Below are 20,412 nucleotides of genomic sequence, written 5' to 3'. Positions count from 1 at the left end.
CCTGTGACTCCCCGTCAGCAGCCCTTCCATGGGGCAGAACTGTCTTGCGCTGAGACCTCAGACCACGTCAGGTGCACGAGGGGCACGGCTGTCACCAGAGGAGAGTCAGGGTGGACACGGACACGAAAACCATGGTCTTTCTCTTGAACATACTTCCTTAGCACTTAGACTGCGAATTCTGTACTATAAGTGGAATTTCTTTTTCTTTTTTTTAATACATTATTTATTTATTTGACAGACAGAGATCACAAGCAGGCAGAGAGGCAGGCAGAGAGAGAGGAGGAAGCAGGCTCCCTGCTGAGCAGAGAGCCCGATGCGGGGCTTGATCCTGGGACCCTGAGATCATGACCTGAGCCATAGCCAGGGGCTTAACCCACTGAGCCACCCAGATGCCCCTGTAAGTGGAATTTCTAAAGAAAGTGTCCAACTTAAAATTTCTTACTTCAACCAGCTCTGCATGGATAATGCATCACATACCGTCCGTGATGTGTGTCGCGTCTGACTTAGAAGAGGGGAGAGAGAATTTAGTCAGAGGAAAGGGAAGGAAGACCTCCGATCAGTCCTAGAGATCTCCAGTAACGGCGAAATTACAAGCACTTAGAAAAGAAAAAAAAAAACGGTCCAGGAGAAATTCCTCTTCCCAGTCGATCAGTGTGTGTGTGAAAAACACGGGACGTTGGCGTAGCGCTTCCCTCGGGGACGCGGGTTTGCTGTGCACGACCCGTCCTCCAGCCCCTCCCGATGCCAGGCGCTCGGGGCCCCTACTCTCTCCAGCCGTCCAGCAGAATTCTCCTGTAAGAAATATCAGGGAACTTTTAAGAATCTGGCAGAGCTGCTTTAGACATTAAAGATCCGGTATCGTCTTAGAATACAAGGGAATTCCGAGCCCGTAAGCAAGACCGTCTCCAGGCTGCAAAGAACCAGGCCTTCGGTGGGAAGCTCGTCCCCCGCGGGACAGCCCGGGGCTGCTGCACCTCTCCTGGCAGGCCACGGGCAGGTCTGGCCGCTGTCATGAGACCCTCCGTCCCTGGTCATGGGGGACGGAGGGGATGAGGGTCTAGAACCGAAGGTGGAGGCCCCAGGCAGCGCCAGCCCAGCGTGTCCGCAGGTGGTGCCCTGCTCCCCCCGCAGGGGAAAGCGGAGCCGACCCAGCGCCTTTCCCCGGTGGGTGCAGGGAGCTAGGGCTCAGGATGCGCCCCCTTGGCTGGAGGGGAAGCAAGAAAAAGAGAAAATCATAAGGAACGACAGAGGAGGAAGAGAGGGGGGTTTCAAACAAAATATTTAATCATTCGTTTTCATTCTCTTATGTTGAACCTAATTCCAATTGTTTCTGTTGAACCATAGTCAATTGCCATTTTTATAGCTACAGTGGGTCAGATAAAGGCAATCCCACACCATTCACGGTAACCATTGTTGGTGCGGTCAGCGCAGGCTCGGGCTCCCGTGCGCCGCAGACCCTGGGCCATGGCTCCCCAGATCGGACAGTGAGTACCTCACAGCCAGGGACCGAGGTTCCATGCAGCTGTCCGGAAACCCATGTGTCCACAGAACGCCGTGCGATGCTTTATTAAGTGAGAAAGTAGGTTCCAGCACAGCGTGGAGACAGAGGGAACCACACAGAGGTGTGCACACTCACACGCGCACACACGCCTCGGGGAGCGGGGCTGGGGTTGGTGGAGGCAGGCGACGCAGGGAGAAGCTGTTGATACTCACTTGATACCCTCCTGTGTCACTTTCCTTTGGGGCTGGTACCTGAAGCCCGGGCGCAGGACAGGGGCTTGCAGCTTCCTTCACGCGTGGGAGGACTCCGAGTCTGTTCAAGTCCTCCAAAGCGAAGGGCATCAGCACTCATGTCTCCAAGGGTCTCCCGTTCCGGAGAAAGGAGCCCCCACCCTCTGTAGCCTCTAAGGTCCCCACTCTTCGTCCTGTCATTCAGTTCCGAAACCGCCGTCTCTGGCTCCCTCAGATGCACGAGGCACGACCCCCTTCTCCCGGCTCCCTCGTGGACGCAGAACTCAGCCACCCAGGAAGGAGCGTGGGATTCAGCAAAGGAGGGGCCGCGTGCCCTCCCCTCCCCGCCAGGACGCCGGGCGCCCCGGTGGGAGGACAGAAGGGCCAGCCCTCTCTTGACGACCCTCCTGGGCAGAGCATGCTACAGCCGGCGCAAGGGAAAGCCGAGGGCCACCGGGATCCGGACTCACTACAGCACGCCCCACGTAGACTTTCTGAAGAAGCCCCCACGAGTTTCATTTATTTCCAAGGTTCTCTGCTCGGCCCAAGTCCAGTCCAAGAGACACTGAGTGAGCCCCGCGAGGGCAGAGTCTGTTTTGTCCTCGGGAGCCACTGACCCCCCGACCTGCAGATGGCGGACCCTCGGGGGACGTGCGTGGAGGGAACGCCCTGTCCTGGGGCGGCCGGCGAGGCTGGCGTGGCCACGGGACGCCCCTTGCTGGGGCTCCTGGAGTGGGTCTGAAGATGACGCTGCAGCAGAGCCCCTTGGGACCCCGCGCCTGTGTCCCCAAGTCTGCCAGGTCCTCCCACGTCTAACGCTGCCCTCGGGGAACAGACTGAGAGACGGGGGTAGGGGGCACACTTGGAGGCTGCCAGAGCTACGGCCAGGCCCGAAGCACCTGGAACACTCCGCCTGGCGAGCTCGGTCTGCCCTAGGCTCTCCGGCGGGGCCCTGAGGAAGGGAGGCTCTGCTCTGCCTCTGCGTGTCCTTTGTTGGGGCGTTTTTCCTTTTCCCCAACAGGACGGGTTGCTCTGGTCGCCTCCTGCCTTCTTCCTCTTGGGTGACGTCCGCAGCCCCGGGAGGAGCCTGTTGTCGTCCGAAGAGGAAGAAGCAAAGAACCTGAGAGGCCGCGAGGTGAGCCGCACCGCTGAGGCCGCGGGACGGACCCCCAAGGGCTCCGCCACGCTTGTCCGCCATGGGGCGCGTCCGCCACGCTTGTCCGCCATGGGGCGCGTCTGGGGTTGTGCACCCAACAAGCCGGCTGAGAACGCACACTATAGAAGACTGTTACGTCCAAGTTTTCCGGGTTTAAAAAGGATCTTTTCATTAATATAAAGAAGACTACAGCCAGATGGAACCAGGCCTTTTGTGAATAATGACCAAATGCAACGGAATCATTTTGCATTTTGTGTTTCTGGGAGAAAAACAGAAAGCTCGGATGTCGGTTTGTTCAAAGAAGAGGCTCTGGGTAGCGGAGTGGGCATGTCCGAGTCCGTGCTTGCCTCCTTATCTTTTCCGAGCGACATTATTCATGATCAGTGCAGCTCAGACTTGCCACGAGCTCAGTGTGTTACGGACTAGAATTGTCACAGGGATTTCTTACCTTCCCTGTGCAGGGAGCGTTCCTCTGCTCTCAGACGCCCTTGTGACGCCCTTCATACCTGCCAGATAAATAGTTTCTAATGCACCTCCTCCAACCATCTTCCCAAGAACCCTACGGAAGATACCGATATTCCCCTGTCGATTGAAAAACTCAAGAGAGCAGGCGATTTGACCAAAGTCAAGGTGGCAATCGGGAGAGGACGCGAAACCCTCAGACTCCCTCGGACGGCCACCATCGGGCCGGCCTGTCCGTGGCCGCGAGCAGGCAGGTTCCCGCAGGCTCTGCCCCAGGGCGGACGCCAGACTCTGCCAGGCCCTGCCCCCAGCCCTGCGCTCCCAGCCGCCCGAGCCTCACTTCTCCCCCGGGGGCCGTGGAGACACGTCCCCAGCCCAGGCTCGCGGGGGCTGTGAGGTCACTCACAGGGGAGCCCTAGGACGCGTAATGCTCTCGAGGTCTTGTTTCCACCCCCGGAGGACAGCTGACGGGTTTGTTTCAAACATTTTCCTGAAATCACGTGGGCATTCTACACCAGTTCTAGGAAATTGTTCTCCGAAGGTGCAGGAATCTGTGTCCAGGGAAACGTCTCCTTGTTCCGGCCCCGGCGCCCCGCGTGCGCGGCCCTGGGTCTGTGCGTCGGCGCCCCCCTGACGTGCCCGAGCACAGCAGCTTTCCTTGCTGGGACTGACATCATGCAGATGCCATTTCCTGCTTCTGTCCGCACGGCTCTGCGTCCGCTCTCAAGGAAAGACGGTCGCAGGAAGTGTGTGCTGTGACCCCGGGGCCCACACCCACGCAGGATGGGAGGAAGGTCTCCCCAGGCTCCGTGACGGACTGTGCTCTGGCTCTGCGACCCCTCGCCTCCCGACCTCACTGTCCTGTCCTCACAGTCCTCACATCACACTCCAGAATCCTGTCCTGGCGCCAAGACCCCGGGCCCTCACGAGCGCCAAAGACATGACATTGAGCCGAGACACAGCCGGCAGAGGGGAAGCGCAGGGGCCAGGCCTTAGGTTTCGAGGGGACTCAGTTTGCTAGGAACTCAGCAGCACAGGTCAACTGATGTCCCCACTGGTCTCACACTGAGGGGTCTCCCAGGGGATGGACTTCATGCAAAACCAGGAAAGGCCCAGGGTTCCAAGCCCCGTGATCCTGGGTCCTCAAGTCACAAGCCCCGGGGACCCCAGGAGGCTTGGCTCAGCGTCGCCCACCACAGCCCCCTTCCCTGCACCTCCAAGGCGGGGTTGCCGGAGCCTTCCAGTCCCTACCTGCCCACAAAGAAGCCTCCCGCTAGCCTGGAGGGGCCAGGGCCGAGCCCCGCTGTACTCGGGTACTAACGGCGGCGAGTGCTTCTCGGAAGGCGCCGGAGCGAGGCTCACACCCCGCCTGGGCTTCCCAGCGGACGTGCCGACGCCTTCGTGGCAGGAGTGCCCAGGCCCCTGCGTGAAGGTCCAGCCCCGCTGTCCTTCAGGGCACCGGCAAGGGGCTTCCCAAGCCACATCTGCAAACACCAGTGTGCTTCGTGTTTTAGGTTTTTTTCTCTTAAAGTTTGATTTGAAAGAATAAGGTTAAAAGGGATAAACGTTCATTCGTTTTCTCTCCTGGATTACCGGTTTTCCTTCAGAGCTTGACGGGCATTACTCGGAGGGCGGACACGAAGTGGAGCCTTGATAACTCGCTGCCGTGTGGGAAAGAAAGAAGAGGGAGGTGTGCGGAGCTTCTGGTGCTTCTGGGGCGCTCTCGGGTCGGACCCCACCTGGGACCCCACGCACCAGCTCGAGACCACGTAATTCCCACTCGGAAGCAAGAGGGGGGCTCAGTCGCTTGAGCGCTGGTCCCGCGCCCGCTCAGGTCAGGATCTCGGGACTGTGAGATGGACCCTGCCCTGGACTCCGCGCCCAGCACAGACGCCGCCCCGGCCTCCCATCCTCTGCCCCTCCCCCGGCTCTCTCTGCAGTAAGTAAAGAAAACCTTTAAAAAAACGGAATAAAAGTCGGCTCCGAAGGGAAACTGTCCAATAAGTCAAGGGGACAGACAGCAGTGGTTGTCGTCACCTGTGCCCCTGAGTCTTGGTGACGTTACACCCCGTGACCGTAATTTGGCTGGAGGTGACTGCCGGGCCTCTAAGGTGGGCATCCAACCCGAGAGGAAGCCATCCCATACGTCACTCAGGTTCCCGAGGCCACTCATACCCGCGAGGTCACCGCGAGCCCGGGCGTCTCATCCTCAGCCCGAGGGACCTTCTGCACGAGACGATGTCTTCTTGCGGGGGCAGCCGTGGGTCGGGGGCGTTCCAGGGTCCCCCACTGCACGTCAGTAGCACCCCTCCCCAGTCACGGGAGCAGAAACGTCTCCAGGTGTGGCCAAATGTCACCCGAGGGGACACTCGGCCCTCATTGGGAACCACTGACTTACGTTGTCTGAGACCCTCTTTTGGATTCTGTTTAACGCGCCCCATGAATGTTTTTAGAGAGACTGTGCTGCGCGGGAGCTTGACTTCCTCAGAGCTCAGGCCCGGATACTGCGGCATCGAGAACACAAGCCTTTTCTCATTGTTTGAGGAAATCTGACCCGGGAAAGATGCTTCCCTCTCTTCCTTTATTCCATTAGGATCGGCCTCCATTTGGTGCGTGAGCTCATCCGACGTGAGTTCGGCTCTTTTTTATGCCCGCCCCCCCCGGGAGCCCTTGGGCACCGTCATGAGACCCCACATGTGCCTTTTTGAAGCGTCGGGTTATAGGACACTCAAAATCAGGGTCGATCGATCCATCATAATGAAGACTAAAATGTGATTTTTGGTTCCTTCAGAAACTACTAGAACGTCTCTCAGCTGGTCAGGTAGTCCCTACGAGCAAATGGGCTGGAGAAAACCGTCGCTTGCTCGTTCAAGACTAATTTAGTTGCCTTACTTCTATTATTGAAACCCTGACGGATAATTTGTCGGAGTTAAATATTTATACCAGCAGTGCAAAATTCGATCTCTGCTTTGTGTGCCCAGTGGAGGAGCGCAGTGCGGTCTTGTTTCGTACCAGAAAACCGCACGCCAGCCGGCGGCTGCGGAGACGTACCAGGAGGGTCTGGTCTTTTTCTGATTTTATTACTGCTTTAAAATGTTAAACCAACTTGTACCAAACGTCTTTACTCAAAAGCACTTTAGCACAAACTTAACTTGTGCATTAAGGAGAGAATGTGATGCTGTAGTGTTGACGCCGTAGCGTCTCCACGGTAAAGGGAAGCTCGGGGGAAGCGTCACTCCCAGATGCAGACACGTCCACGGCCTTATCATGGGGGCCCCGTTTCCCCATCTGACAAGAAGGAAGCTGCGGCTCAGAGAAGTTAAGCAACTTGCCACCCGCTGCTGTGCCCCGAACGCACGGACGTCGACCACAAAACCAGGGGATGAGGTCCCTCCCGACCCCAGAGATGTGAGCAGGAGAGGCACCGCAGCAAGCAGAAAACCCACCTGGCATCATTGTGTGACAGCAACAGAGGGGATCACGCGGGCTCCTGATGGCCTTGAAAACAGGCCTAAAGCAGCCGCGGTCCGAATGGAAGGGCCATGAGTCAGACGGCAGAAGCCCAAAGCGGGACGGGGTCTGCGTGTTCCGCTCTCCAAATCCGGAGGCCAGGCCTGAGCCCCCGAGCCCAGAGCACCCCCCATCCCCGGCAAAGCTCGGTGCGGAGACAGCAGGGACCTGAACGGGACAGAGACGGAGGCAAGAGAAGGGAGAGAAGCCACGCCGCCCCGTCAGGAGACACGGAGCCTGCGCCTCTCTCGCGTTGCGACACCCGCAGAATCGGTCAAAGACGGGCCTTCCTGCCAGCAGACTGGATCACTTAGACGAACGGATTCCTAGAAAAGCAGAAAGTATCGAAAATGAAGGAATAGAAACTCTGCATAGACTCGTAATCGTTAGAGATTTAATTAGTCATTCAGACCTTTTCTGCAAAGAAAGACGCAGGCTCACGTGGCTGCACCGTGAGTTCAACCAAACATGTAAAGAAGAATCAACACTTGACCTTCACAGATGCTTTCTGCGAGAGCGAGCGTGCGAGAGCCGCTTCCTGACTCCTTCCCGGAAGCCGCTATTACTCTGAGACCCAGGCCAGCTGAGACCGTGACCCCAGGAGAACCGCAAAGCAGAAGCACATAGATCCTCCACGAACGTAAATGCCAGAATCATCAAGAAAACACTCGCAAACCCAGTCCAGCAGCATGGAAGGGGGGTCAAGGCCATGGGCAAGCGGGTGTGCCCCAGGGATGCGGGGCTGGCTCAGCGCGCAAATCACTCACTCGTCACTTGAATAGGGTAACACGCAAATCCACGGGGTCATCTCAATCGACACGAAAGGGCATTTGACAAAATCCAACACCGTTTCATGATTAAAAAAAAAGAGAGAGAAAGAGAGGGGCCCTGGGGGGCTCGGGTGGTTCAGCATCCAACTCCTGACTGTGGCTTGGGCCTCCGTCTCAGAGCCGTGTTGGGCTCCACACCGGCCTACAAAAAACGGGAAGAGAGAGAAGGAAAGAAGGAAGAAAAGAAAAAACAAAAACACTTAAGCCAGGAGTAGTAGGAACTGCCTCAGCTTACGGAGGGCATCTCTGAAGAGCGGCATCTCGCATCATTCCTGCTGGGGAAAGTCTGACCCTGTTGGAGATCAGAACCAGACAGAGACGCCCACTCTCACCGCTTCTAGTCAACATCGCGGCACATGCTCTGGCTATGGCCACTGGCTCACAAAAGAGGAAAAAAAAAAGACAGAAAGACAGAAGGAAAAGGTATCCATACTAGAAAGGAAGAAGCAAAATGATCTCCCTTTGGCGTGTCTGAGGAATGTCCGATTCGATGATGGGGTCAACGCCGGCAGGAAGGCAGGACTGACATGTTGATAATTACTGAAGGTGGCTAGTGGGTATGTTTTTTCCCCTAATTCTACGTATGCTTAAAAATTTATATAATAAAGATTTAAAAAAATCTTAACTGTCACTAACACTGGGAGATATTTTAAAGCAATGAAATATTCCTAGAAATTTCAGAGGGAAAAGGACACCTTTCCCGTTCTTCTTGGGGTAGCCCCCAGTGAGGGTCTCGTCACGAGGGACTCAGGCTACTGGGTAACTTGGCACAAGTCGAAATCCACTACTTCGCGCGCACTGCAAGTCCGTCGCCAGGAACCTCGCGGATACACGTACTGGCTCTGATTCGGTGAGAGAAAGCTCAGTGGCTCTGAGGACAGACAACTTTGCAAAGATCTGTGTCACCTCCACGGGGCCCCAAGTCACTCTCTCTTAGGAGCCACTCACAGATCCTTCCCTCGCCTTCTTGTCAAACTAACCTGTAACATCACAGAGGTGACGCACCAGGACGCGGCTGACACATCACTGATCGCACGGACGACTTCCTGGGTCCTTCCAGGCCCGGGGGACACACGGGACACGGCCCGTTGCCCTGAAGACTTTAACATAGAATTTCACCGAGTGTTTGCCTCTAGGGTTAGGGCAAGTTGTGTCCCACGGGACCACACGCTTGAGGAGCTCCAGGCCTGCCTCTGTCTTTCCCTGGTGCCAGCGCCCGGGCGTGAGACCCTGCACACACGTCGTCGAACGAGTAAGTGTGCGAGTGGGTGAGTGGATCGCTGAGCTCGTCGGGGCGGCCGGCTACCGGCGCCGGCCGCTAGGCACTTTGTATAATAACTGCATACATAAATAGATAATAAATACATAGTTTATAGAATAACTATAGAAAATATATACTAATGCTATAATCTATAAACTTGGAATCTTACATTTTTGCAATAGCTTCTCAGGATTTTTATAAAGTACATCAAATCCAGACATTTAAACTATTTCTTCCCATTGTGATTCACCGGCTTCTCATCTTCATTTGGATTACTCCGTAGGCGTGATCTTTCTGACCTTTTCATGTCTTTATCAAAGTAGAATTCCATGCAGCTGGAACTATTATTAGCTCCTCTTCTGTATCATTGTATAATTTTTGTATTTATTTATTTGTTGAATTGGTCCCTTATAAAAAAGCAGCTTAGTGGGGCATTTAACAGAGTCTTAAAACAAGAACAGCTTCATTTGTTGTATTTAGTTCATTAAATTGATTTGAATTTAAAAGTTCTGTCTCAGAAATCTTCACTCATTTAGGATAGATCAGTAAATTTACCAGAAAAATAAAAAACCGGTCCTGTCATTATGTGAGTACCAAGAGATTAAAGATACCTCATGATTAATGCATGCGGCTCTTAACATTCTAGCCGTCTGTGCTTTATGTGGTCTGCCGGCTCGTTAATAATGCATCACTGTTTGTTTCCCAAGTAAGTTGTATGACAGCGAAAGGCACCAACATTTCAAGCCCTTCCGCCGTCCGAATTTCACGTCAAGAGTGGACAGCCTCCGCTCCTCTTCCTCGCCCCAGACCCCACTCGCACCCACCCCGTCCCATCTGGATCCTGTCCCCACACCATTTTGGGAGACACCAGCCAATCTTGTTTTCCAGTGCATTTATTTCACCACTTTATTCACGTGTTACCTTACAGACCTTGAGTTTCCTTGTTCTGCTCTGGCCACGCGTCCTGCACTAGAGCAGTGCTGGTAGCGGCTGCGGCCCCCTGACGCCACCGTGCCGGCTGCTGTCCAGGGTGATACCTTCGGGCTGTTGAGTATTTTGAGATTCTGTCCAGCTATATCAGTGGGTAAATGTTGCCCCTAAATGTATTCTTACTAGATTAGCATTCCTACTTGTTAATAAGATTGAAAAGGAGAGCTATAAGCCTGGGTCCAGGAAGGAAGAGCAGAAACTATTTCCCAGAGGCTGGGGAGGCAGGCAGAAGGTGGGGGGTATCCGGCTTCCGTCACTCCCTGCTGGAACGCGGCACGAGGGTTGGATCCTCGGAATCCGGAGCCCGTCTCTGAGATGAAGCATGGCACGCAGAGCACCTACCACGTTGGCAGCACGGTCTGGGGACACGCCTGCCCCGCGGGACCTTGCAGTCCAGGGGCAGCAGCAGCTGTGGTCATGGGGCCCCTGACGCCAGGCTGTACCGTGAGCTCCTTCCACACTTGGTGCTTTGGGGGGATGGGAGTCAGAAGAGCTTCTTACCTGAGGGAGCCTACAGTCCAGTTTGGGAAATACATCGAGTAATACTGTCCCCAGAATAGCAGGAAATCAGGGCAAACATGTGGCGGCATTGCTTCAAGAGCCCCACAGGTGTGACCATGAAGTAAGGACTGTCATCAGTCTCCGTTTTGCAGACAAGGCCCAGGGAGCTCCGGCAACCGTCCTTGGCCTCGGAGTTGGCACACAGCCGGGCGGGATTTGAACCGAGCACACTGGAACGCCATCGCCCTGTCACAGAAAGGCACTCTGTGCCGGCCGGCAGGACTGGGGAGGGCATGGCCCGGCACTCTTGGTAGGAATCCTTCCCTCTCGCGGGGTACAGGAAAGCCTCTCGGAGGATACAGGGCTCACAGACCGGGGATGGGGGGCTGCGAGGCCAGGCACAGACAAGGGGCTCAGGAAAAGGGCCGCAGATGCCAGAAGTGGGGGCACAAGCAGGCCCCGGAGAAGGGCAAGGCCATCTGCAGACACTCCCTTTGCCTTCGGGCTGCTGTTCAAGGAGAAGAGTCACAAAGATGCCCAACCCCCCACGGGCTGCCCTGGGAGCCGAGACAGGAAAGGCTGTCACCCGATCTCCAGTGGCCAGAGATCGCATTGTGCTCAGGGCCTGCAATTTGTTCCCCCAAACCAGACACGGCGGGGTATGAGGTAGGAGCACGCTTGTGCCGGACGGGTGCAGGGGACTGTCCTCGGTCCAAGGCCACACACAATGGGATGCCCCAAGCGGAGACAGGGCTGGGAGGAAGCCGGTGGCCACGTGCCCTACAGCGGGCTCTGTGTGGAGGCCTCTGGGCTGCGTCTCAGCAGGCGGGGGGAACGCGTGGGACGGGGGCAGGGGACCTGGAAGATGCCAGAAGGCCAGTCTGTTCTCACAGCCCGGTCTCTGGCCCACGCGTGCAGCTAACTACTGTCCGGGGGCTGCCCACCATGATACGGCCCACGGAAGGGACTCACAAAGGAGAGAGGGCTCACACCCGTATCACCATGATGCCACAGCCAGGAAGCTGTCGGGGACGACATACACATGCGTCAGGCCCCGTCCCGGGCAGCGAGACACATTGCCTTGAACTCAGATGCCCGAACCGCAAGCACCCCACACTGTCTGTGGTCAGGGGTCTGAGTCCAGCTAGACAGTCCTCCGCTCGGGTCTCAGGAGCCGGCAGTCAAGGCGCCGCTGGGCCCGGCTCTCCGCTGAGGCTCAGGGCTGCCGTCCATGCTGGTGGGGTGCTGCTGCCCTCAGTTCCTTGTGGCTGAAGGGCTGAGCTCCCTGTTTGGTGCGCCTGCCCTCTGGGGACTGCTGTCAGGCGTGGGGGCCACCTGCTGTCCCCTCCATGTGGCCTCCCCACAGCATGGCCGTCTGCCCCTTCAAGCATCCCGGGGCTTCAGATCTGTTCAGTCCCACCCACGAAAGTCTCCCTTTGATTAACGTCAACTCAACGGCTCAGGGACCCTTATTACGGCGCAAACTTCCCGGCCCACTGCCACACGACAGACTCAGGGAGAGATGCCACAGGCCTGCGCACACGGGGCGGGAGTCTGGGAGGCGTCCTGGGACGCTGGCACAGGCCGTCCCAGAGAAAGGAGCAGGTGCCCAAGGAGGGCCCGTTTCCGCCCTGCCTGCAGGGGAGGGGCCTGCACGCCCCCAGGAGGACCGGGAGGGCCCCAGGCGGTGAACGGAGGCCCGCAACGGGAAGCAAACGGCTCTGTGGCTCTGTCCGGGCGTCAGCCACGTCGTGAGAGCCGGGGCGCATCAGGGCAAGAAGGGAGCTTCAGTCGCTCGGAAGCCATGAGACCGAATGACTGTTTCATTGTTAGTAGAGCGACCGCAGCTGGGTGATCAGATCAAACTTTTTATAGAAAAATTCACAAAAGTAAAATGACTCCATAATTATACTATAACAGATAATGAGGTTTAAAAATAGACCTGAGGCAGCCACTTAAGACTCAGTTGGACCAGAAGCCGCCGCGCTATTAGCATCCCTTTCTCTGCCATTAGGAAGCCTTGGGGGTATCGATCCTTCTGAAGCCGACGTCAGAGGGACAGAGGGAGTGAACTCCCCTCTCGGCCCAGACACTGTCCTCCCCAGCGGACTGGGGCGCTGGGCGGGGGCCTGCAGGGGTGAGGAGGGCTGGAAAGAGAGGCGGGGGCGAGGGTGGGGGGGAGAAGGCCGGGGGAGGCAGGGCAGGGGAGAATCCCCCCGGGGAATGCGGCCCGTCTGGTTCTGGGCCGTCTTCGTCCGCACCAGCGGTCCCACGGCCGCACCCGGCTCCCGTCTGTCCTCACAGTTTCCAGATCCTCGAGATGGAAACAGTAAGAAGTCACATTTCTTTTCTTTTCCATCTTACTTTGCACGGAATTCTGAACAATGGAAAATCAGAGCCCAGGCCGGGGGACGGCAGCGTGCTCCGCGTCCCCGCACACCCAGAGCAGGTCCCAGGTCTGTCGCTGGGAGAATGAGAGAGGGTGTGGGGTGACGCGCCCACGGCCACGCACCGGGTGCCAGGTGAAGTCTGGTTTCCACCACAGCTACGGACGACACTTCCCACGGCGTGACCTCCCGCACCTAGCGACCGTCCCCCTCCAGCAGCTGGAAAGTCGTTTTACAGACCGAAGGTGGAGGTTAGTGCCGGTGAGAGGTGACCACTGACCAGATTTCGAACGGCTTGTGGAGTTGGTGACTGCACTCGACGACATCTTAATTAAGTTTCCAGTCTTACCAGTCAGGGGCTGGAGCACGGCCCCGCTGTGTCGCGCACCGCGTTGCGACGACGCCTCTTCTCTCACACAACTCGTCCCCCTCCGGGGCGGCCACGGCTCCCCGTCCTGCATCATCTTGGTCTTCTACAGACTCACCGCGCATCACAGCCCGCTCCGACGAAGGGTAGAACTCTCGGTGTGAGAGAACGTGTCGGCCCTCGGCTAGGCCGCCCTCCTGCCACCGCGGTGTCCTGTGCCGGCCGGGCCGGGCTGGTGGCCGCGGGCCCGCTGCGAGCGCATCCTCAGCCCCTCAGCCCCCCGGGGCATGCCGGCCACCACACTCGGGATCCCTTTTTGTCTGGATGCGCTACCTCCTTCCTTGGTGTGTTTCTTTATTTTGCTGGATGATCTTCTCCAGTAAGTTCCAGGGAACGGTGCGTGGAGAGTGGATGTTGATAACCATTTTCTTCTCTGCCGTGATAGCTGCTGGATGATTTGGCCGAATGTGTCGTCACAGGCAGGAGCGGCCGAGGACCACCCCCCTGGCTTCGGCACAGGTCGTGATCTCATGGGGGTTGAGAAGGAGCCCCATGTCCGGCTGGGCCGGGGGAGCAGGCACGATGCTCCTCACGCAGAGGAAGGTGATGGCGTCGACACAGAGAATATGGGTCCCACAGGGACGTCATCACACTGGGGGTTGCCCCTGGGGAGGGGGTGCCCGTGGCAGTAGAAAAGAGGTAAATACTTGGCCTTCCCTGGGGAGAGGTCCGTGGACGCTGCCCAGAGTTAGAAATAATACATCATAAGCACATTATTTAGAAGTATGGACGCAACGAAGAGGAAAAAGCCAAGGGTTGTGGGTGATTCCCTCCGCGGGACAGGAAAACTGAGGCGGCCGGCTTCGCCGTGGGGCCGGGGGCACTACCTGACTTTGAAGCCACACAAATGCACGTCGTCAATTAAAATTAAGATGCATTGTCTCACATAAGTGGAGTTCTGCTGTAACACAGGAAACAAACTCTTGGCGCGCTCGGTCAGGTCACACGGAAGAAAACCCACCACTCTGCCTTCCTCTTCTCCTCATGAGTGTTGTCCGCGACCCGCCGCAGTGCCTCCCCCACAGGGGACTGTGCTCTCGGCAGAGTCTGTGACAGCTGCTGGGGGGGGGGGGTGAGGGCTCTGCCCCGAGAGCCCCGGACACCGGAGCGTCCTTGGACCGGGTCAGGGTCAGGGCTGGCTCACGGCGGTGGCTCTTCCCGGGGCATCAGCCCCTCCGGGAGGCACGTGCCTGGGCTTCTCCCACACAGGGACATAGCAAGGACCTCCAGGGTGGACGCCGAGGAGGCCCCACCAGGTCGGGGGACAGTGGAGAGGTCACGGATGGGGTGGCCTGGGGCGGTCGAGGTGGGGAAGGGACAGGCCACGGGACTGGGAGGCAGGCGGGGTGCCCAGTCGGGCGGCTGCAGGGAGCTCGTGGCCCCCGAGGGAACGGCATGTGCGCCCTCCAGCCTCCCCCACAGGGTGGGCTACGCTTCCCCGGACGGGACCGAGCGGGGAGGAAGGAAGGTGAACACTTGCCGGAGACCCTCGTGCTGGGCCAACTACACAAATTCCGACCTTCAGCAACGTCCGCTCTGCTCCTTGATGCCGATCTGAGCCCTTGACAGAGCCCCGAGGCTGGAGAACCCCCCTGGGTCACACGCGCCCATCTTTTACTTTCCAAAGCGCCAGCCCCGTCCTGTTGCCACTGTTGGGTGCGTGAGGAACCTGGGGGGGGGTGCTGGGGCGTCCTCCCCCCCGAGTCGCTGCCTCCTTCCCGCGCCGGCCGTCTCCTCTTTCTGCCTCTCCCAGCAGGACCCCCAGGCCCCTCGGGTCCCTGGAATCAGACCCCACGTGTCCTTCCGCGGCCGGCGTGTTCCACTGAGCGTCCCGTCGTCAAGACTATTAACCTTTACATGTACATTCTGATTAAAATGAGATCGTCCGCAGTTAAAGCTGATAAAGTATTCTTGCCGACTGTGATAGGTCTTTGATACTTCAATGTTCCCGTTTACACAACAGGAGAGACAGCACTTTCCTCGCTGTCTAAGACGAGCGCACGGACAGAACACGGAGGCAAGCGGTGTCGCGCGAGGCCAGCGGGCTTTGCTGGAGGAAGGTGCAGCTGCGAGCAATGCTCCGTCCTCATTAACGTCCAACTTCTGTTTCCGACGCGCTCGTTTTACTGAGGCTGTTGGAAAGGAGTATTTTAAAGCTTCTGTTCAAGCAACTGAGAACAACGCATTGCTTTCATGACTTTATCGGTAATTTTAAGCACCACAGAACTCAGGTTTTATTTTGTTTTGTTTTGTTTTTTCTGAAATCAAACTGGGTTTAAAATAATTGATCTCTTCACGAAAAAAAAAAAACAAACGGGGCGGGAAGGTAGAAAATAAACAAGGGGAAAAAATGATCCACAGCGTAACTTCTTCTTACACATTTTCTCACTGAAAAATACCTAGGCGAAAACGGAGATCCGAGAAGCGAACGCGTGGTGAGCAGGTGCCCGGCGGGCCGGCAAGGCCCTCGTGCGGCACCTCACAGCCCTGGCGGAGGGTCTCCGCGCCTTTGCCCTGAGCAGTGCCTCGCTGGGGAGGGAAGGGCCCGGACACACAGGCCAGAGCACTCCGGGACTTCCTCCGGACCTGCGTCTGAACACCTGAAGGAAGAAAGTCTAGGAGGAGAGGGGCTCAGAGTGACAGAGGGGACGGCATCTCAAGGACCAGGACTCGGGAACCGGGGTCTGTCAGGACAGGCACACGTGGGACCCCCGCCAGCCACACCTGCCCAGGAAGGAGTCCCAGGGCTCGGCAGCGGTTTTCATGGCAGACCTCCCGCCAGCACTGTCCGGAAGCTTAAATCCTGATGATTCTTGGCGATCGTGGCCCTCACACCACTCGCACGGCGTGGCTCAAGGAAGATCCTGAGCTATAACTGATGCCTTTCTTGGATACCTGCACACCGACCTGGAGAGACGACTCTCGGAAGTCAGGCGGTGGCCCTGCCCCAGCCGCTCCTCCCAGGCGTGGGCGGCAACGTGTCAGGACCACATTCCAGGGGGGTGGACGGGCCGAGCTGACCTCAGTCACATTCGAACCCAGGACCTTGCTCCCCACAGCGTCCCGTCGGGCACTGACGGCTCTGCCTGTGCGGGTTTCCTTCCCTGCGTGTGCGCACACTCCGGGCCCTCCCCTCCCCTGCCACAAAGCGGGGCAGCTGCACTTCGTTCCCGCACCGTTCATCGAGCACCTGCTGTGAACGAGGGCCCGTACTGTACCCGGGGAGCACAAAGGCCTCGGTGGTAGAAGTCATTCTCCGAAGTTCCAAGGGAGCAGGCAGACAGACACTTTTTATTTTTTACTTTAAAAAGATTTGTTTCTTTTAGAGAGAGAGTGTGTGTGTGCAAGCAGGCCGGGGGCAGCGCACTCCCCACGGAGCCCCAGTGTGGGGCTCGATCTCACGACCCCGAGATGGTGCCCTGAGCCGGAATCAAGAGTCGGGTGCTTGACCGACGGAGCCCCCAGGCGTCCCAGGCAGACGGGCATTTGGACTAGCGGGCCTCACCTGGGCCGTATCTCAGAGCTTTGAAAAGATGCTGATGCTGAGACCCCACTCGCAGCATCTGGCCCGGGGGCAGGGGGGTTCTAGGGAATCTCTGTAGATCTCCCCGCGTGATTTTAATCAGCAACCAGTGCTTTTGGAGAAACAACTAAGTTATGCTGAGTTGGTGCCCGTGAGAGCGCTGAGGGGGGTGGTAACGGGGGTCCGGGAGGGAGGGAGGAAGGGGAGGAGTGTAAGGGCCGAGCCGAGCCGGTGTGTGGGGCTAACGCAGGCGCCGCAGCAGATTCCAGACCAGAGGCATGACGGAGGCCAGCAGGAGACTGTGGCTTTCTGCCGTGAGGATTCCAGAACCATCCCCGGGTGGACAGCAGGCACACAACCCCAGACCGCGGGGAGCGTGGCCTGAGAGAGGGCTCGGAACGTTCCAGCAGCTCACGGAGGGGCCCAGCCCCCCAGGACCAGGTGCCTGCCCTTCCTCCCACACAGAAACACAACGTGCAACGCCTCCTTCCCTGTTCTGTGTTTTCAGTAGACAGTTTTGGCTTCAGGTCCGTCATCTGAGTTCTCAGGAACAAGAATTTCTTTGAACCATCTTACAGGAAGGTGGTACTTTTACCCCTGCAATTCTCAAAGGTCTTTTTTCTTTTCTTTTGTTTAAATTCAATTTAACATACGGTGTATTACCAATTTCAGAGGTCGAGGTCGGTGGTTCATTCGTCTCGAATAACACCCAGTGCTCGTTGCATCCGGTGCCCTCCTCACTGCCCGTCCCCCGGTTAGCCCTCCCCCACCCTCCCCTCCAGCGGCCCTCAGTTTGTTTCCTATGATACTCTCTTATGGTTTGTCTGCCTCTCTGATTTCATCCTGTTTTATTTTTTCCTCTCTTCCCCGTGATCTTGTTTTATTTCTTAAATTCCGCATGAGTGATACTTTATAGTCATAGGATGATTGTCTTTCTCCGATTGACTTACTTCGCTCAGCATAATACCCTCTAGTTCCATCCACGTCACTGCAAACGGCGAGATTTCGTTTCCTCTGACGGCTGCGTAGTATTCCCTTGTGTGTATGAATCACATATTCTTTATCCATTCACCCTTTGATGGACAACTAGGCTCTTTCCATAGTTTGGCTATTTTAAATTTTCTTTAAAAAAATTTTTTTTTTTTTTTTTTAAAGTAGGCTTCATGCCGGGATGCCTGGGTGGCTCAGTGGGTTAATGTGCCTTCGGCTCGGGTCATGATCCCAGCGTCCTGGGATCAAGTTCCACACCGGGCTCCTTGCTCAGTGGGAAGCCTGCTTCCCCTTCTCCCTCTGCCTGCCGCTCCCCTACTTGTGCGCTCTCTCTCTCTCTCTCTCTGACAAATAAATAAAAAAAAAAAAACTTTAAGAAAAAAAAAGTAGGCTTCATGCCTAGCACGGAGTCCAATGTGGGACTTGACTCACGACCCTGAGATCAGGACCTGAGCTGAGTTCAATTGTTGGACAGTCAACCAACCAGCAGAGCCACCCAGGCGCCCCTCCAGAAGCCTTTTGACTTAGAAGTCAGTGAGTCCAAGGTGTGTGGCCGCCACCCGCGTCCCTCCCAGGTGGGGCGGAGGAAGAGAGAGCAGGTGTTTATGGGTCTGGGCACAGGTGTGGGTGTGCGTGTAGCCCAGGCATCCGGAGGCAAACCCATACGTGGATTTTGGTTCTGAGTTCCGGATCCTACCTGCTGCGCTGCCCCCCGCCCCCCCGTGCTGGAGCAGCCAGACCGCTGGAGGTGGCGGAGCGTGGGGAAGGGGTTCCTGAAGACCTGAAGCTGGTGAAGATCCTCCCATTCCCACTGGACACTTACCAGTCAGGGATGTGCTCTGAAGCCAGGCCTCTGCCGATCATCGAATGGCACTCCGTGGGCCCGACGACTGCTTGGCCAGGACCATGCATGGGACTGAGCTGACCCCGTGAGACGGAAAGATTCTCGGCCCCTGGTGTGCATGAAGAAACAGGCCCAGGCAGGCCCTGGAGCTTCCCGCAGCCATCTCCTTGGACTTGGCATGACGCCGGCACAACTTCCTCTTACTGCTGATGTCTGTCTGTGCAGACGATTTCCAGGAGGACGGCTCACAGGGTCTCCCCTCTCTTGGCGCCAGGCCCTCCTCCCACCACGACGTCAAATCTCTTTGCCTCTCCTTGCGTCTGGCTCGGCTTTGGAACCTACTTTTCCCAAGACAATGGGGCAGCAGGAGTGTCCCGTTTCGGCGCCATACAGTGCCCACTCTGACCCTCTTGGGATCCAGCGGCCATGTAAGAAGCCGAGGCTAGACTCCTCTGTGATGTGAAGCCGAGTGGAGAGAGAGAGGCCAGTCTGCTCCCACTTCCTATCCCCCAAGCTGAGACACCGGACATGTGGCCAAAGTCTTGGAACCTTTTAGGTCCTGCGAAGTCCCCCACGAACAACCCCAGTCAACACCAGAAGGAGCAGAGGAGCCCTTCCGCCAAACCACAGAGTCCTGAGGAAGAAGCACCTGCTGTTGAAGCTTTCGAGTTAGCAGCGGTTCCACGGAAATAAGTCACAGAGTCCCAGGGTGAGCTGGGTTTTAGTTAAGTCCTAACTGATTTGGCTCCACAGGTTTTAAGTTATGGCGCTCACAGCGGTGGCGGGATCAGTGCGTGGCCAACGGTATGAGCAAGCCTCCAGGCTTCCTCTCGTCTTCCCGAGCTGCCGGCCCCACCGCGAGGTGGTCCTCGCGCTGCCTCCGGGCGCAGACTCGAGAAGGCGGCCGGCACCTGCCGTGACAGCCCGACACACAGCCCACAGGAAGCGGGTAGTACTTCCCTTCATGTGCCTTTTTAAGAGTGAGGAAACGTTTTTCCCCACAGCGGGATTCATTGGCTTAGACTTGTTTTAAACAAGTCATGGGAAAAGACGGCTTACAGGAGCGCGGGTTTGGCGGGTTCCTGGACCATGACGGGTTTCCGTCAAGGACAGAGGGGAGTGCCTACAACAACATGGAATTAACATTCGCCCTTGACTGAAGTAGCTCCTGGGAGACTGAAGCTCCTGGGAGACAGCCAGCCTTCGCCCAGCCAGCCTGCCCTCTGCGTCTGCACGCACACCCTTGTAACGGTGCGGTTGGTAAGGTAGAAGCTAGTCCAAATCCCCCCTAGCCATGAGGGGCCTGGCGGGAAGCAAGGGTCTTCTTGAGAGATTTGGGAGACAGTGTGACAGAGGGACCCATCCAGGGGTGCTGCTGCCCAGGGACGGCAGGAGCAGGAGGCCATGGAGGCTGGAGGAGAAGACTACAGTTCTTGGAACCTAGCTCAAGTTGACACAGTGGAAAAGGTCCTCACTGTGGACCCCAGGGGAGGCCAGGCCGGAGGGGAAGGATGTGCCCAGACCCTCCGGGTCTTCAGCTTGCCGCAGGTGGCCTGATCGGCGAGGGGCCAGTGAGGATGACCATCAGCCTCCTGGGCTCAGAGCAGGACAGAGAAGGGCAGAGTGACTAGGATGAATGTGTGAGCAGACCCCAAACGAGTGTTTTACGGAAGGAAGGGGATGCAGACCCCAGGTCGTTGGTGGTCACTCTTCCCTCTAAGCGGACTCCTTTCTAGGCCAGAAAGCAGGTAACAGGGCTTCTCTTCCACCGCACCCCTCCCATGGCCGGGGCACTGTCCC

At 57.2% G+C, this 20,412-nt stretch overlaps 1 protein-coding gene and 1 long non-coding RNA gene across 2 annotated transcripts; both read right to left on the bottom strand.

Moving 5' to 3' along the window:
• Positions 1 to 594: 594 nt before the first annotated feature.
• Positions 595 to 10,138, bottom strand: LOC116574311. The gene is made up of 3 exons (XR_004279211.1): positions 9,881 to 10,138; positions 6,796 to 7,185; positions 595 to 792 (listed from the first exon to the last, which is right to left on the bottom strand). It is a non-coding gene; the product is annotated as an uncharacterized LOC116574311 (long non-coding RNA).
• LOC116574309 lies at positions 776 to 4,195 on the bottom strand. Its single transcript, XM_032315021.1, has 2 exons — positions 2,948 to 4,195; positions 776 to 2,916 (listed from the first exon to the last, which is right to left on the bottom strand). The coding sequence occupies exons 1-2, from the start codon at positions 3,135 to 3,137 to the stop codon at positions 2,201 to 2,203; spliced, it is 906 nt and encodes a 301-aa protein (XP_032170912.1). The 5' UTR covers positions 3,138 to 4,195; the 3' UTR covers positions 776 to 2,200.
• Positions 10,139 to 20,412: the final 10,274 nt, after the last annotated feature.

Source organism: Mustela erminea, chromosome 15, assembly GCF_009829155.1.
Source record: "Mustela erminea isolate mMusErm1 chromosome 15, mMusErm1.Pri, whole genome shotgun sequence".
Taxonomy (NCBI): Eukaryota; Metazoa; Chordata; class Mammalia; order Carnivora; family Mustelidae; genus Mustela; species Mustela erminea.
The sequence above is the reverse complement of the archived record's forward strand: the minus strand, read 5'-3'. Positions and strand labels throughout refer to the sequence as shown.

What these genes read in the sequence shown, in the direction of transcription:
- LOC116574309 (XM_032315021.1), bottom strand. Translation starts at nt 3,137, where the DNA reads ATGCAAAATGATTCCGTTGCATTTGGTCATTATTCACAAAAGGCCTGG. An exon ending in ACGCGCCCCATGGCGGACAA is followed by an intron (nt 2,917 to 2,947) that starts GCGTGGCGGACG and finishes TGGCGGACAAGC; the next exon opens with GTGGCGGAGCCCTTGGGGGT.